The sequence below is a fragment of the Anser brachyrhynchus genome, assembly GCF_964034855.1.
Source record: "Anser brachyrhynchus genome assembly, chromosome: 12".
Lineage (NCBI taxonomy): Eukaryota > Metazoa > Chordata > Aves > Anseriformes > Anatidae > Anser > Anser brachyrhynchus.
Genome location: NC_137707.1, coordinates 11,779,909 through 11,794,482, shown reverse-complemented (window position 1 = coordinate 11,794,482; position 14,574 = coordinate 11,779,909). Strand labels below are relative to the sequence as shown.

General features: G+C 47.6%; 1 protein-coding gene across 2 annotated transcripts; it reads right to left on the bottom strand.

Annotated features, from left to right (window-relative positions):
* Positions 1–84: 84 nt before the first annotated feature.
* On the bottom strand, positions 85–14,308 carry GFOD2 (Gfo/Idh/MocA-like oxidoreductase domain containing 2). Of its 2 annotated transcripts, none has more exons than XM_080551914.1 (3): positions 14,114–14,308; positions 9,485–9,828; positions 85–2,355 (listed from the first exon to the last, which is right to left on the bottom strand). In XM_080551914.1, the coding sequence occupies exons 2-3, from the start codon at positions 9,741–9,743 to the stop codon at positions 1,457–1,459; spliced, it is 1,158 nt and encodes a 385-aa protein (XP_080408040.1). In that variant the 5' UTR covers positions 9,744–9,828; positions 14,114–14,308; the 3' UTR covers positions 85–1,456. The 2 variants fall into 2 exon arrangements, with proteins under 2 accessions (XP_080408040.1, XP_080408041.1); XM_080551915.1 differs by having other exon boundaries at positions 9,540–9,828; positions 14,114–14,306.
* Between the last annotated feature and the right edge of the window lie 266 nt (positions 14,309–14,574).

Here is a 14,574-nt window from a genome sequence, read left to right as displayed (position 1 = left end):
CCCAGCTGGGAGCCCCTCATTGACATTTATTGTGATGGCTTCAGCTTGTCCAAATCAAACTCAAGCACACAGCTGCCTGAAGAATGCCCTCAAACAACTTTTTATTTTTGTAGAAAACAAGTAAGATTCTTTTCAGGAAGGACCAGCTTATGAAACAGTGGTTTGCATGTTAACATACATAAATACATAGTTACAATTTAGTGGGAAATAATACATTAAAAAAGCTTTCAAGTACACAAAATAAACGTAGTAAAAATGGACTATCCCTTCCACATACCTGCTTTGGAGAAAAATATTTCTCAAATGGAATGAGCTTCCACCCATGATCTGCCAACAGATATCTCCACCGGACACAAGCTGCAGGAGGGTGTGAGGGCGGGCAGGACCAGAGAGTTAATATCCAGTGTTTGAGATTCAAAGCAGACTTGCTCATGATAGTTCAGTCCCCATTCTCTTCAGGTATCAGCATGTGTGTAGTGTGACAGTTTCCCAGTCAGCACACAGAAGAGCTGCAAGAGGTAGGCAATACCTCCTTACTTCTATCTTCAGATCCCTGGAAGGTTACGGTTTTGCCGCTTCATTATCAGTGAGGTTGTGGAAATGTGCCTTGCCTGTGAGGCATTTAATAACAGTTGCAGAAATAAGAATGTGGCCCCACAGTCATGGTCCGGGTGCTGCCGGGCAGTAAACACAACTGATGGAAATAGAGCTTATGCAAAAAAAAAACTGCTGGATGCAGTCAGTTTCTTGAGTAGAAAGAAAACGTTTGCAGATATGGAAGAATCACATATATGACAGACTTCCCAAAGACTTTCCTCATAACTGCCAAGACACCATCAACAGGGAATTCATAGCATCATTTAAATAAAATACCAGCTTAAATTACTTTGAAAAACATTTGACATGTGCAGAAAGCCAAAGGCTGATCCTTATTTTACAAGCTTTATTCTGTTCTACTCTGTCCTATGTGAGTTTAGAGACATGTTACATCACTGAACTCTTTAATAAAATTTCACCAACTGAGGAGTAAAACTAAATCAGTCTCCAAGAGAAGGCAAAGGCATCTAAACAACAGATGCTCCCTGATCTTGCTCTCTTAATCTCCTGTTAAAACTGTTAAAACAAGCGACCTGTGCAAGAGGGGTTGTGTCCCATTCCCAAGCCATGCAATGGCAGAGATCCATGCTTCACTTCAGCTACTGCAAGTGCAAAGGGCAATTCAAGTTTTTCTAAGTCTCCAAGACAAACATTTAATACGTTTACAAAAAACGGAAATATTTAGAACTCTAAACAATTTAAATCAGAACCATTTCTATGAGAACATGGCATATTTTACATGTTTAAAGAAAAAACAAGAAACATTATTAAATAAGAATCTACATATCTTAAAAACAGAGAGGATTTGTACAGTTACAGCCTGAAGTATCAATTGTCCTATTTTCCAAAGCAGGAATATTCATAAGTTATTTCTCTGAAGCGCCTCGCAAAGGTTTTGATTGGCATCTGGCTCCTCGGTCATGACCTCCACAGCCTCCCACTCCCCTGACCTGCTGGATTTTTTGATGGCCTCTACTACACTTTGCATGTACAGACCGTCTTCAAAAGAGGCTGCCATAGAGACAGGTTTATGATCCCACGTCCGACGATCTTCCTGGTCTTGGAAAGACTTCCGCAACGCTTGCACCATGTATACCATTCCTTTTAGGTAGAGCAGCGGGATGTCTTTAAACCCCTTGTCCAAAAGGCCTTTGTTGACAGTCAGAGAGTCTGTAAACAATAGTTCTTCTTGGAGTGCAGTGTTCTTCTGCCCATACAAGTCCGTCCCACGAGCTATGAGGCGACCGGCAGACCCAACCACCATGACTTCATGAATGAATGATCCAGGCATGTTGAAGTTGAGAGTCACGGTACAACAGACACCCTCACTCATTAGCATCTGGAAGAAGCAGAAGTCGTCACTAGTAACATGGCGGATCCCACTTATAGCTGTGTTCTGCTTCACAAAAGTCTTGAGCAAACCATGGACTTTCTCTGCTCTCCTGTTGATGAGGTGGGTTAGAAGGTCAATAATGTATGTCCCCATTGTATGCAGACCTCCTCCCCCCATTAGCTCATCACAGATCCAGTTGTACTTGTGGCTGAGCAGGCTTCCCCCGTAAACTCGTACATCACAGATCATCACATTGCCCACGTAGTGTTCTTCTATCAACTGCTTCATCTTCACAAAGACAGGCAAGAAACGGAGAACATTGCCTACGATGCTCATCAGCTTGGGGTAGTATCTGGCAGCTGTGACCATCCTGAAGGCATCCACAGAGGTAGCAGCTTTCTCACAGATCACATTCTTCCCTATTCCTGCAGCACAAACACACACAAAAAAAATAATATAGCACTCATGAGCAAAACATGATGCAAGGCCCCAAAGTTTATCAGCAGAGTTTTTAAGAGTCAGGCTTTCAAAGGCAAAGGTTCAGGAACTAAAATAAGAATACTTCCATGATGCTTTCATCACAGAGCTGACAAACTCCCACAGAGAGAAGCTCTAAATAAATACAGAGCATTTTCACATCATGATAGATGAACCGTGTCATGTTTTTATGCCAGTTAAGTATTGTAGCTATACAATTATTTGAATGCCTGTACAGCCAGAAGGGAAGAAATCATGGAGATCTATGTACTCTGCAGGGAAGAAGTGAGCGAAGGGGAGATTTGATTTTGAATTTTATCATCACTATGAATTTATTATTTGTAATAGATTAATAGAAATACAAGGTACGTGGTGGCCTGCGTACAGCATACAAAAATTTGAAATAATGTTTTGTAACGTGAAACATTTTGGTCTGCATGTACGAGCCACGCGTATGATTGGACTGCAAAGGTGACTGCACGAGTTACCCAAGTGAGAGCAGCACTCGCAAAATGACCTACTGTGGTTTTTGTTATTAGTAATGTGCTTTACTTTGTGCCCAGCCTGAATCAGTGTGGATAGTCTTTTTATTTTAAATATACTTTAAATTATAAATAAACTGATGATCCAAAAGAGCATCTCAATGGAAGATTCAACCAAACGCCTACACCCAGTGTTGTTGGTACTCTCTCTCTCTTCCCCCATTCTCACTCTTTTCTTACAGCACGGCTTTACTTTTCTGTATATGCCTGTTCTGATAAAATAATCCAAAGCATTTTTCAATGTAGTATCTAGGGATATACCTAGAAGTTTCCAGACATTAACTCAGGATGTCAGACCTGAATCTCAGCCTAGTCATACCACTGTTTCTTACAGGGAACACAGGGCAGCAGGTGCCTCACTGAAAGTTCCTCCTGGACCACGCTCCTTGCTTCTGTCATCTGCAGGATGAGATGACACCAGCACAAGTGTTTAAATCAGACTCTTGCGTACTGGGGAAGCCAGATCCCACACGGCAGCAGCTGCTGCACTGAGCACTCCACCTCCTGGCTGCACCAAGCGAGACTTTCAGGAACTGCCAAGTGGTCCAGGGGCCAGCAAGCTCCTGCAACGCATCGCTCTGCCCCGCTCAGTCTGGGACAACTAATGGGAAAGGAAGCTCTGAACATGTATTTGCAGTAAATTAAATCAAAGTCCACTCAGAAAACAAAACTACAATTTTTAGTGGTCTCTTCCAAAGAAAGCACCTGAATATGTACAGGTCAGCAGAAGCTTTAATGGACAAAGAAGGGCAGGGTCATGCTCCCTGAGGATGCTGTCTCTCAGCCTGCCAAATGCTCCTGGCTGCCCACCAGCAAACCCATTTCAGGGACCACTTCTGACTCTCCTGTACCAGTCCCTGCACCACTCTCTGTTCAATATTCCCCAGGGTCGGCTGAGCTCCTCTTGAGATATTTCAGTGCTGGGGTTATCTGCCTTCTCGTCACCCTGTAATTTTAAATGGCATTCATCTCAAGCCAGGTTACATCAAAATAAAAATGAAAAGAGTAAAAGTAAGAGGATCTTGACAGCATCCTAAACAAATCATGTAATTCTCAAAGGAAATGGGCAATGAAAGCGACTCTCAATCTGCATATGCCGGGGGTACAGCTCTGCAGTCAGTGCTCTGCCAGTGCTGCTCTCCCTCCCCCTCGTGCGCCCCCCCCCGCCCTCTGGCACATAATTTAATGCAGTAGCCAACTCAGAGTGTAAAACCAACCACGTGAATGTCGAAACATTCACTTCTCCGCCCTCTTTGTGGCAGGGTCTTTCTCCCAGTTCTTGCTCTTCACTTGGCTTTGTGTCAGTACTGTGCTCTTTGTGCCAGCGCAGACCGAGCCACTCGAGGAGCTAAGATCAGATGTCTTTTGTGGATGGCACTCAGCACAGCACCCCGATGTTGCTCAGCATGGCCCGCTGAGCACTGCTGAGGCGTGGGAGGGAGGCAGACGCGTGGGGCCATGTGTATTGGCCTGGCAGCTGCTGCATGAGGCCAGCACGGGCTGGGAAGCTGCTGCCCAGGGACACCGTGACACCTGCGGGACATCCCCGCAGCTGCCCTCAGTGGGAAGCTCCGCAGCAGTTCCCACACCTACAGAGACGGCAAGGACGAGGGCTGCGTTGGAGATGGGTACCAGATCCCCTACAGTGCAATGGCCATGCCTTGCTCGCTGCTGCAGAGCAACCTACAGCCCTCGTCTTGCTACAGTTATCTTGACAATGGTAATTGCCAATTGGCAATTGTCTTGGCCTGAACTTTATACCACGCTGCTTTCCTAAATCACCTTCAAAATTTCCCACTGAGATCCCCACCAACTAGGAGAACCAGAGCCAGCATGCAGCCAGAGCGCTCCTCAGAGCCCTTTGTGAGTTAGTCCAGCTCACCAGCCCAGCAGCAAATGAGCCCAGGCTAAAAGAAGAAGCTCACAGGTGAGTCTGAGCCCCTGGAAGGGGCTGTGCTGCATGCCTGGGAGGAAGGAAGCCAGGCTGTGGTAAGAGAGATCGGGTTTGCCCCCATCAGAGGCGGTGAGTGAGGACAGAGGTGGCTCAGCTGCCTGCAGGCTCATCGCAGCCCTTCAGGTCTTCTCTGGGCACATCTCAGAGCTCCGCAGGAGCGCAACAGCCACCGTACACCGCTGCAGTCCTCCTAGGAGGCTAGAGAGTCAGTCTTACTCCCTAAAACTTATCTTAGTTTGTCCTTCCCCAGAAACAGGCAGCCTGCTCCACTGAATGAATCCAGTGCTCCTTTGTGTCCCGGAAGACATTTCTCAGCCAACGCACCCTGCGTTACCAGCTCCGTGCCTCCACAAGCCCTGTAAGCTTCCTCTGAAAGCATTTCTTGCTCCCACTGCTGCATGTCACTGCTGACCGTGGAACTATGCTCCTAGTGCTCCTGTCTAGGCAGCGTGAAGCTCTCACACTGTCACGACTGTAACTGACCCTGAAACAGGCTTCAGGCTTTAAAGTCTTCCAGAACTGCCGTGCGGAGCTCTGCCCTGAACAGGGTACAAGGAGAGGCGTTGGTTGCTCTGTGCCTTTCCACTGGCATTTTGGTTACAAATGAAAACACTGAAAAGATGATTTTTGTTTTAATGTTCTCTCTCTATGTTCGGATAAGGACACCAGTTTTAAGAAAGGCACCATTTTACATGCTTCAGGCATTTCATGCTCTGGCACGGAACCAGCCTCCAGTAGCAAGTACAGCTACATCTTAACTCTCACTAACTTAACAGAGCCAAATCATGACTTCAGTCAATGAAATACCTGATTCAGAGCATGTTCACATCCTATGAAAGCAATAAAAAACCACCAGGTGAGTTGGGACACTTTCTGGACAGCAGAATAAAATGGAGTATTGTCTCCTAAAGGAATCTTACATCTCTACTCAGATCCACACAGTCCATCAGCCACAGCGTCTCTGCTTCTCTAGCAGCTGGTTAGCCATAGCAGATCCAAAACTTGCCATACTCAAAGTATTTTACAGCTGTGGTTAATAAAACACAAGCATAGAAAACTCATTCTGCCTGGTCAAGGCTGCCCAGAGCCACAAGGAGGAGGAAGGGACAGAAATACCAGGGCCCCTAGCAGGGAGGGTGCCAGTCAAGCCAAGAAGGAGGGAGGACACCCCGTTGGAGGGGAATATTTATTAAAAATTAGAGAAGTGAAGCAGAAACCTTAAAGGGGCAGCTCTGGAGGGGCTGCAGCCTGATACATTCAATGCAGGAAACAGACACTGTAAACACAGTGGCCCACCACTCTGCTGAGAGGGCCCTTTGTGTCCCCGTGAATGCAACAAGGAGGGGCACCCATGCAGGGCAGCATCCCTGCAGTGTGGCTGGGCTGGGACAGCAGTCTCGCTACGACAGCCACTGCTTTGCAGCTCTTCTTGCTTGCTTGTTTGCCTGGCTGGTGCATGCACCACTGCCCATCCAACACCTTCCATAAACACCTGAAATCCTCAGCCCCACCTCTCTCTGTATGAATTATAACATCGAATCATACTACTAAACCTACTTAGCCTACATAAGTATGTCCATTCCACCAAACAGAAGCCCCAGCTCTTGATTCCCCTGAATAATGTAAGAAACCTGAGGCTGCACCTAGGACGATGTACGCCTAGCCACTGCTGAAGCACACCAAATCATCTCTGTGTCCATCATAAGCAGCTGGGAGTGTCTGAGGATTCTTCATGAATAACCATCTGTTTCAAACCTGTTTGCTTCAGGAGCCTCCCAGTGAATGAATGCTCATTCCAAAACGCATTCCTTCATTTCACGTCTTGTTTGCATATGGATGGAAAGGACCTCCATGCTACTCGTTACAAACATGGGAAGCACAATATGCAAAGAGCACTCACAGCACGCTTGTTCATCCTGTTTCAAGAACAGGAGATCTGCATTTGTCGCAGTGCAGTGATAGAGCCCTTTCTGACTCTTTCCTCCACAATTAACATATACATGCTATAATTTGTATGGACTCCACAAAATCAGGGGGCCAAACAAGCTACTTCAGAAAGATTCCTTGGACAAGTAAGAAGTTCCTCTGTTGCCATTCCACAAGACATCTGTCTGAAGGCTGGGCTCAGCAGCAGCATCACCTTTAAAGTCTTAAAGAAATCCTCCTCTGAGGACTTCTAATGCTCTGCCTCCCCAGTCCTCGCTTCACTCGCACACGTCACACGCTTTGCGATCCGAGCCAGCCAGTAACTCGGCACTGGGCTCACCTCACACAAAGGTGGATGCATTTCAGCTGTGGGACATCAACCACGAAGCAGGCATTTTGTGAAATTAATTTAGTTCCTCTCAGATCAAAAGAAGCACAAATTTTAGAATAGCTTCTTGCTTTACCTGTTACTGAGATAAACCCTAAGATTACACTCATCTTAATTTGAATGATGCTCTAGGCTTTGATCTGTTATGTCTGGTTCATGAACTCAATCCAGTGCTACAACTTCATCTCCGTCATGCCAAGGCCGTACCTAGGCTTCTTTATGGGTGTCTGTCAGTAAGGAACTTACACAAACAAATAGCACAGGCAGGAAACACTGGGTCCCTCTCTCCTTACTTCCAGTACTACGAAGCTAAGTACATTTTTAAATTATAAATAAAAGTATACAAAGAAGTAATAAAAGTGTACATTCATTTCTTCTTTTGAATAGAAGACTTACCACTGTACCACATCTGATCTCTCCCAAAGCCCAGTCTCAGCTAGTAAAACATCAATCTATTAATCTATTATCATAAACAATTTGCAGCTAAGAATTTTCCAATTACAAGTATCATTGTATCAATCTGAATGTTCAGAAAAAACACTTGCCACCTGCCCTACCCTCATTTTTTGTTCCTCCAGAACACTGAATTATAGCAAGCTATCCAACATTGGCTTCAGATATGCCACGACATACTTGGCAGCAGATATACAAATACTGTTGCGACTAACCTACCTAGAAAGCTGAAAGACTTGGCCAGAATCATACTGGTCTGAGCTGCCTGCAGCACTTCGCAGATCAGAATATTTTGGGAATCAGAAGTGAAGAATAAATAGCCCTTGACAACTTCATCCATTGACTTCCCCAGCTTTTTCAACCTTCCAACTTATCTATACTTGTCTTGCAGTCAAGCGTACACATCACCTCTGTACTTCTGCAGTGGCCTTAACCACCTTGCCTCCACTGTTCAGTGTCAGCTTTCAAAGAAACACTCTCTATTCATTTTAGTTAATAATCCACCAGAGAAGGTGCAATCCTCTCCTTTCAGCACAGTTCATGCTTGACCATCAAGAGCCAAGAGAACTACTGAAATACTTATTACCATTTAAAGGAATTTCTAGCATATTTAAAGATAAATTCTAACTTACAGTTCAAATGTTCAAAAATTAAAATACTTTAAATTCAGAGAACAGTAGTTCTTTGAAAAGAAAGAAATCTAACAACTTATAAAACCCTAAAATCTCTCTCTGCATATCTAAGCAGCATTATGGCATTGCAAATGTGTAAGGAGCTGTTTACTTCCAAAACAAATTACTGCAGAGCAAAGAGGCTAAGAACAACAAACCACCCTCGCTCCCACGGTTTGAGATTATTACCCATCCTAAAATTATCTCATGTGGATCTGCTGTAAACACAATAAAAATCTCACACTTGTTATTTGCAGAATTGCACACAAACGCACCCCCACGCTGTGCGAGGTGAGGGAACATTAGCACTACAAAGCCATGCCCTGGAGAACCAGGGAACACCGGGGGTGCCCGGGCGGCTGCCTCCTGCCTCCCTGCCCGGCCCAGTTCTCCCTTCTCTCCCAGACGCTTTCGCCCAGCTCACCTCGCTGGATGCCTCCCGCTGTCCCCAGCTGCCACCTACCCTCTCCTCCACGCCAGGTGAAGGATTCCTCCAGCAAGTCCACACCTGGGACCATAGCAGCCTGTTACAGACACTGAGAAAAGGCATCGCCAAGAGGTGGCAAGGGGCACGGCACGCTTGCTGAAAACAGCATCCGCAGAGGATTTGGGTCTTGACTCACACAATTCTACTGAGCGTGTACGCACATTTTTTATTCAAGGGCTTTTAACTTTCAAGTTTGCTTTTGTGGAGGAACAACAAGCAGAGCTGAAAGTCTCCCCTCCCTTCCCCCTCTCCCCAAAACAAATTTCAGGTTCCCATTCCAAGGCATGGGAAGATCTGAAATGAATTAAACAACAAGGTTGTTTTTTTCTTCCCCAAATGGGAAGAAAACATTTTTCTACTTCAGCATGCTTTCTGAAGTAGCTTATTTTAATAAAAATCTCCCCACTGCAAGTTCAGTCTGAAGAATACACGGAAAATTTTAGCCCAATAGATTCAAGATTTTCAATGCTATAAGTAGTTCTAAAAAATAAAAATAAAATCTAGGTAACCTTCCTTGCAGATGGTGCTACCGATTCCAAGCAAAACCTTTCGTACTGTACTTGCACCTTGCTAGAACCAGAATCACGTTGAGCTTCAAATTTCAATCTGCCAATTAGTTATGAATTTTTGGTCCAACTCTAAAAATAAAAAGGTACCTAGAGCTTTCACAGCAATTTGCCGAGTTAGGGGTGGAGGGATATTGATGCAAACCAAATCTACGTCCTGGTGCAGCAAGACATCATCAGTCCGACTCGTGTAGAAGGAGATATTCATTTCTTCTGCCAGCTGCTTCGCTTCCTCTTCAGTCTTTCCCCAGAGTGCTTCAATAGAGAAGCCTTCTGCTCGCAGCAAGGGGACCAGGACCCGGGCGGTGCTGCCAGTTCCAAACACACCCACTCCGGGAAGCATTTCCATTCTGCATTCATTCAAGCATCAGGGTCAACACGTGGGCCTTCAACGAAGTGCTCAGCTCCTCAGCTTTCCGCTCCATCCACAGTTCCTAGAACATGGAAAGTTACAAGTCAATACAAACAAAAGCCATATTTTGAAGTCAAAGGCATCTATAGCCTGACTGCTAGCATTTATCCTTCATCTCCTTCAAAATTTTCAAAGATTCTCCTGAAGAAAAAAAAAAAAAAAAAAAAGAAAAAAACACCTTGCAATACTTGGAGAAATAGTTTTAAGGGACAAGCCAAACAGTTCTGTTGCAGAAGGCAGGAAGAATGGATAGAAAGCAGCCTGACAAGTCGCGAGGCCCTCCCGAGCCCCGAAATGCAGGAAATGCTCAGACACAGGAGCACGCAGGGGGACAAAGCAGAGGCAGCGAGGCACAAACTGGGAGTAATGGAAGCATCAATGGGACAGCACACACAGGCTATCACGTCAGCACTGCTGTGGTCATGATGATGCAAGCCTCTAAACAAGATAAAGGGTTGTGAGAAGAGGTAGTATCTTCTGTTAGACCAACCAATACTGGTGGAAAAACATAACAAGCTTGTGGGTGCATACGTCTTTCTTCCTACCTAAATATACAAACTGAAAGCAGCTATTTGGAGCTTAACAAACTTATGGCAAGTAGTTAAGCCACTACAGAGAAAGTCTAGAAAACACGTCCTGTGAGGAAAGCTTGCATTCACTGAGCTCATGTAGCCTGGAGATGAGAAGGCTAACAGCCACGATGGCAGTGTTCAGACATCCAGAAGGCTGCTTCAGAAAGGAAGAGGGGACTCATCTGTGTCCACTATAAGCAGTTAAAACTCAGAAGTTTTACTTAACTGAGGACCAGTTAAAAATATCTCCCTCTGCCCATGACATTTAACCTCCAGGAACACAGGTTGTTGCACACAGTCACTGTATTCCCTACGCGCAACCATTTGGTTAAGTCACACTTCTTTTGTTCTTGCAAGTATTTCCCAGTAAATAAATCCCTTCTGATCCTTGCTTGCCAGTGTGTCTCAGGCCTGCACTGGCCACATCTGGCTGAACTTCCTCGCATGGTCACAATGCTAACTCCAGGATGTCCGAGGCCCTCGACGTGTCGCACCATGGCCTTTGGGAACCCTACCTACTGCACCCCTGCTGCCCGGCAGCGAGCCATTTCTTCTAAGGAAAGTTTGCTTGATTTTATAATCACGACAAATTCAGCTTTCTGTAAAAGCTTAGGATGGAAAAGCAAATACTAATTTGTATAAACAACAGGTACCAAAAACAGATTAATGCCCCTGGGGGGGAACAACACCAAACCAAACAAGCAATCAAACAACAGGAGTCACGATCTGTTTGTGAAAGAGATGGTTACACATCTCCCCATCCTAAAACACTTTCAGCAAGCTACAACATGTGAAAGCAAACCCCAACACAGCACTGTGGAGCACTAGCAAGCAAGTCAAACTGCCCACAGGGCGCATGCTCTGTATGCTGGTGGCACATTGGTAACCTGGGGGCTGCCTGCACTGACCAGCACAGCAAAACCACAACCCTTACTAAATTTCTTTTTGTGATGTACACACCAAACCAGGAAGCAGAAATATCAACACGTGTGAATATTTATTTTGTAAAACACAAATATTTACAGATGCTGTAAAACATCTTATGGAATTAATTCAGTAAATATTTCATATGTTTTTTCCTTGTTCAGTGTGATGTTAGGTTTGTAGTACAGTCATTGGCTGTCATTTGAATTAACCCCCTTTTATTCGACATTTAGAGGCACACACAAATAAGGACGGAACCAAGAGGATCTAGACAATATTTATTATTCTGCATGAAACGGTAATGTACTGACAGGAAATATGTTTTCTATTCAGGCTTTTATAAATAATGTGAAGAATAATAAAATCCTGCCACTGGACAGAATGCAAAGATACATGTTGAAGCCCCCCACATATAGATTTGGGGGTTTACAGGCTAGAAGAAAAACCACTCACAGTGAAGAAGAACACCATATTCTTTCGAACAGACAAACTGAACGATATGGAACACAGACAAGGTACGTGCATGCTTGCACCAGGTCGTACAGACATGCTCAGCAATGTCAAATTTACACAGCATGGCAAGACTTTAGAAAAGGATGGAATCTTTGAGAATACTATTAAGAGCACATTGCAGCACTTAACATACCCAACAGATAAGCTGACTTCCATAACACTTGCTCATTCTAAGCTTTATTTTTTTCTGTCTCCCATCCAACTACCTCTTAAAAATCCCAGGGAGGTAGAATTCATTTTCATATTTTGGAAAATTCATATTCCCAAAACGCGCTGCTGCATCACTGTTGCTAACAGATACTGGCACAAAACCATAAATCCCGGTGTTTTACTTCCACAGAGACCAGCTCTTGATGGTACAAGACAAGGACGCCTGCTCACCACTAGTACCACAGCAAAAGCCCGGTGTCATCAAGGTCTGGCAAACCCAGCCTCAGCAATGACTTGTCGCAGTGCAGCCACACTCCCAGCACATGAAAACGTGGCTTGCACAGCTGTAGGACCTAACAGAGCTTGAGACCGCCCCCCAGGCTTGTGTGGCACTGACCAGAGGGCTTGCTTCTCTTCCCTCGCTGAAGAGCCACCTGCAGCCTCTTACCACCTCTCTCATCTTTCACCTGCTGGACAGTGCTGGTTTGCTGGGACGGGCACGGTGGGATCAACGCGGGTACCGACGGGCAGTGAAAACACTGTCCTCATGCAGGACAAGTCACGGCAATGCACGCAGGATGCAGTGCGGGCAGAGCTAGAATACGCGCTGAAAGAACCGCAAGAGGACGTTCTCCAGAAGCTTTTGACAAGGGATACGCACCCCGCACACACACACCTTACAGATGCATCGACAGCCCGTGGGTGAGGCACTCCAGCTGAGGCCACCCCGGGGAAGCAATCCAAACCCCCAGTGCGTCAGGATGAGGCCACTGCTGCCGTAAGAGGCAGCTGTCATTAAGTCTGCTAAGAACGCATGGAAGCCCCAGGAGAACAACGCTGTCACCCTGCAGAAGTCCCCAAGGTACCTTTCTTGGAAAGGCTGCATACCTCTCTGACGCTTCTCATCCAAGAAAAAAAAAAAAGCAGAGCTGAAAAAAGACTCAGAAAAAGGCGACAAAAAGCATGCAACATCTTCTATGCAAGGGAGACCTAGGCAAGCAAAGATTCCTCAATCCGAAAAAGACATCGCTGCAGGATGTCACGGATGGTAATAAAGCCATGATTAACCATTTATGAGGAGTCAAAGGGAGGCCAGACAAGCTCAAGGCATGCCTCAAGGGTTGTGAAATATGCACAGGTCGCACCAAGTGCAGTAAGTAGCAGAGCACAGGAGAGGGAGCGAGGCTTCAGCACATCCTCACCCTGTTCTTTGCACACTCCTCCTCAGGCTCGTGGCCAGCATGTTCTTGCATGGTCTGGCCGTGCTTTTTGGAGACGGAAATTGCAATGGTCTCCTCTGTAGTTTGACTGATCTGCAAACACGATTTGGAGTGGAGGCCAGCACGTGCGGACCGGAGGCCAGGAAAGCCAGAGCGCTCTCTCTGAGGGTCTCACTGAGCTCTGGGCACGCGGAGCCGCAGCGGCACGTGGGGCCGGGTGTCCCCAGGAGGTGAAAGGGTCCCTCCCTGACAGCAGGCTGCAGCTCCAGAGCCTCGCGACGTTCCTGGCCGCAGGAAGGAGAGGCCTGACCCTGAGGGCAGCGCCTGCTTCCGCGCCCTCAGAGCTCCAGCCACAAGCTGGGTGCCATTTATGCCAGGTTACAGCAAGTCTAAAAGCTTCCAAGGAGCCTGATCGTGAAAAAAAAATCGTGAAAAGCTTTTTATAAGCCAATCTTTCTGAAAAGGAAAGCCATCGCACACCAGTATCTCCAGTCATCAAACAGGGGAACGCTTTTCTGAGAACCCTTCCGTGGAAACAAGCGACAACCAGCCTGAACCGAGCGTCAGGAGACCCGAACCGCTCTGTTCCTCGGAGAGATGAGGCAAGCCACGCCTGTGACATCCCCCCGAACTGAATTTTGCGCACAGAGGCGCTCAAAGCTCTCAGATCCCATCTCGCCGCTGCGTGCCGCTCCACACCGCCAACCGCCCCCGTTCCTCGCCGAACCCCACGGCGTGCCCCAGGCCCCGGCCCCGAGCCGCAGGACGGAGCTGGGGGCTCCGGGGCACGCACCCGCCAGCGCTCCCGGGACTCGGCGCCACGGAAGACGCGACGGTCCCCGCGGGACCCGACCCCACGGGGGCAGCGGCGGGCGGCACCGCGGCTCCCAGCCCCCGGGCAGCCCCGGCGGCCCCTCCCCGCCCTTACCTGCCGCCGGAGGGACGCCGAGGGGCCCGCCGCCACCGCCCCGCCTCCGCCCCGCACATCCCGGCACCGGGCGCGCTCCCGCGGCGGCGGCTGCTCGCTCCCGGCGCGGCGACGCCCTGACCGGCCCCGCCGCCTGCTCGGGAGCTGGGGCGGGCACGGGCTCTTGAAATGGCGGCGCCCCGAGCGCCTTCGGCGGCTGAGGGAGGCGCGGCCAATCGCGAGGCGGGACGCGGGAGAGGGGGCGGGTCTTCTGCTGACGGGCAGCGCCGGCAGCCAGTTGGAGGGCGGCGCGGCGGCTGGACTGGAGGCTGGGCGGGCACAGGCCGGGCCGGGGTGAAGGCAGCGAGGCTGCGACCCGCCCGGCCAGGCCTCGGGGCTGATAGCGGGCGAGGAGAGACAAGGCGTTTGTGAGGGAAGAGAGCTATTTACTTTTATATTCCCTGGCCGTACTGAAGGCCAGG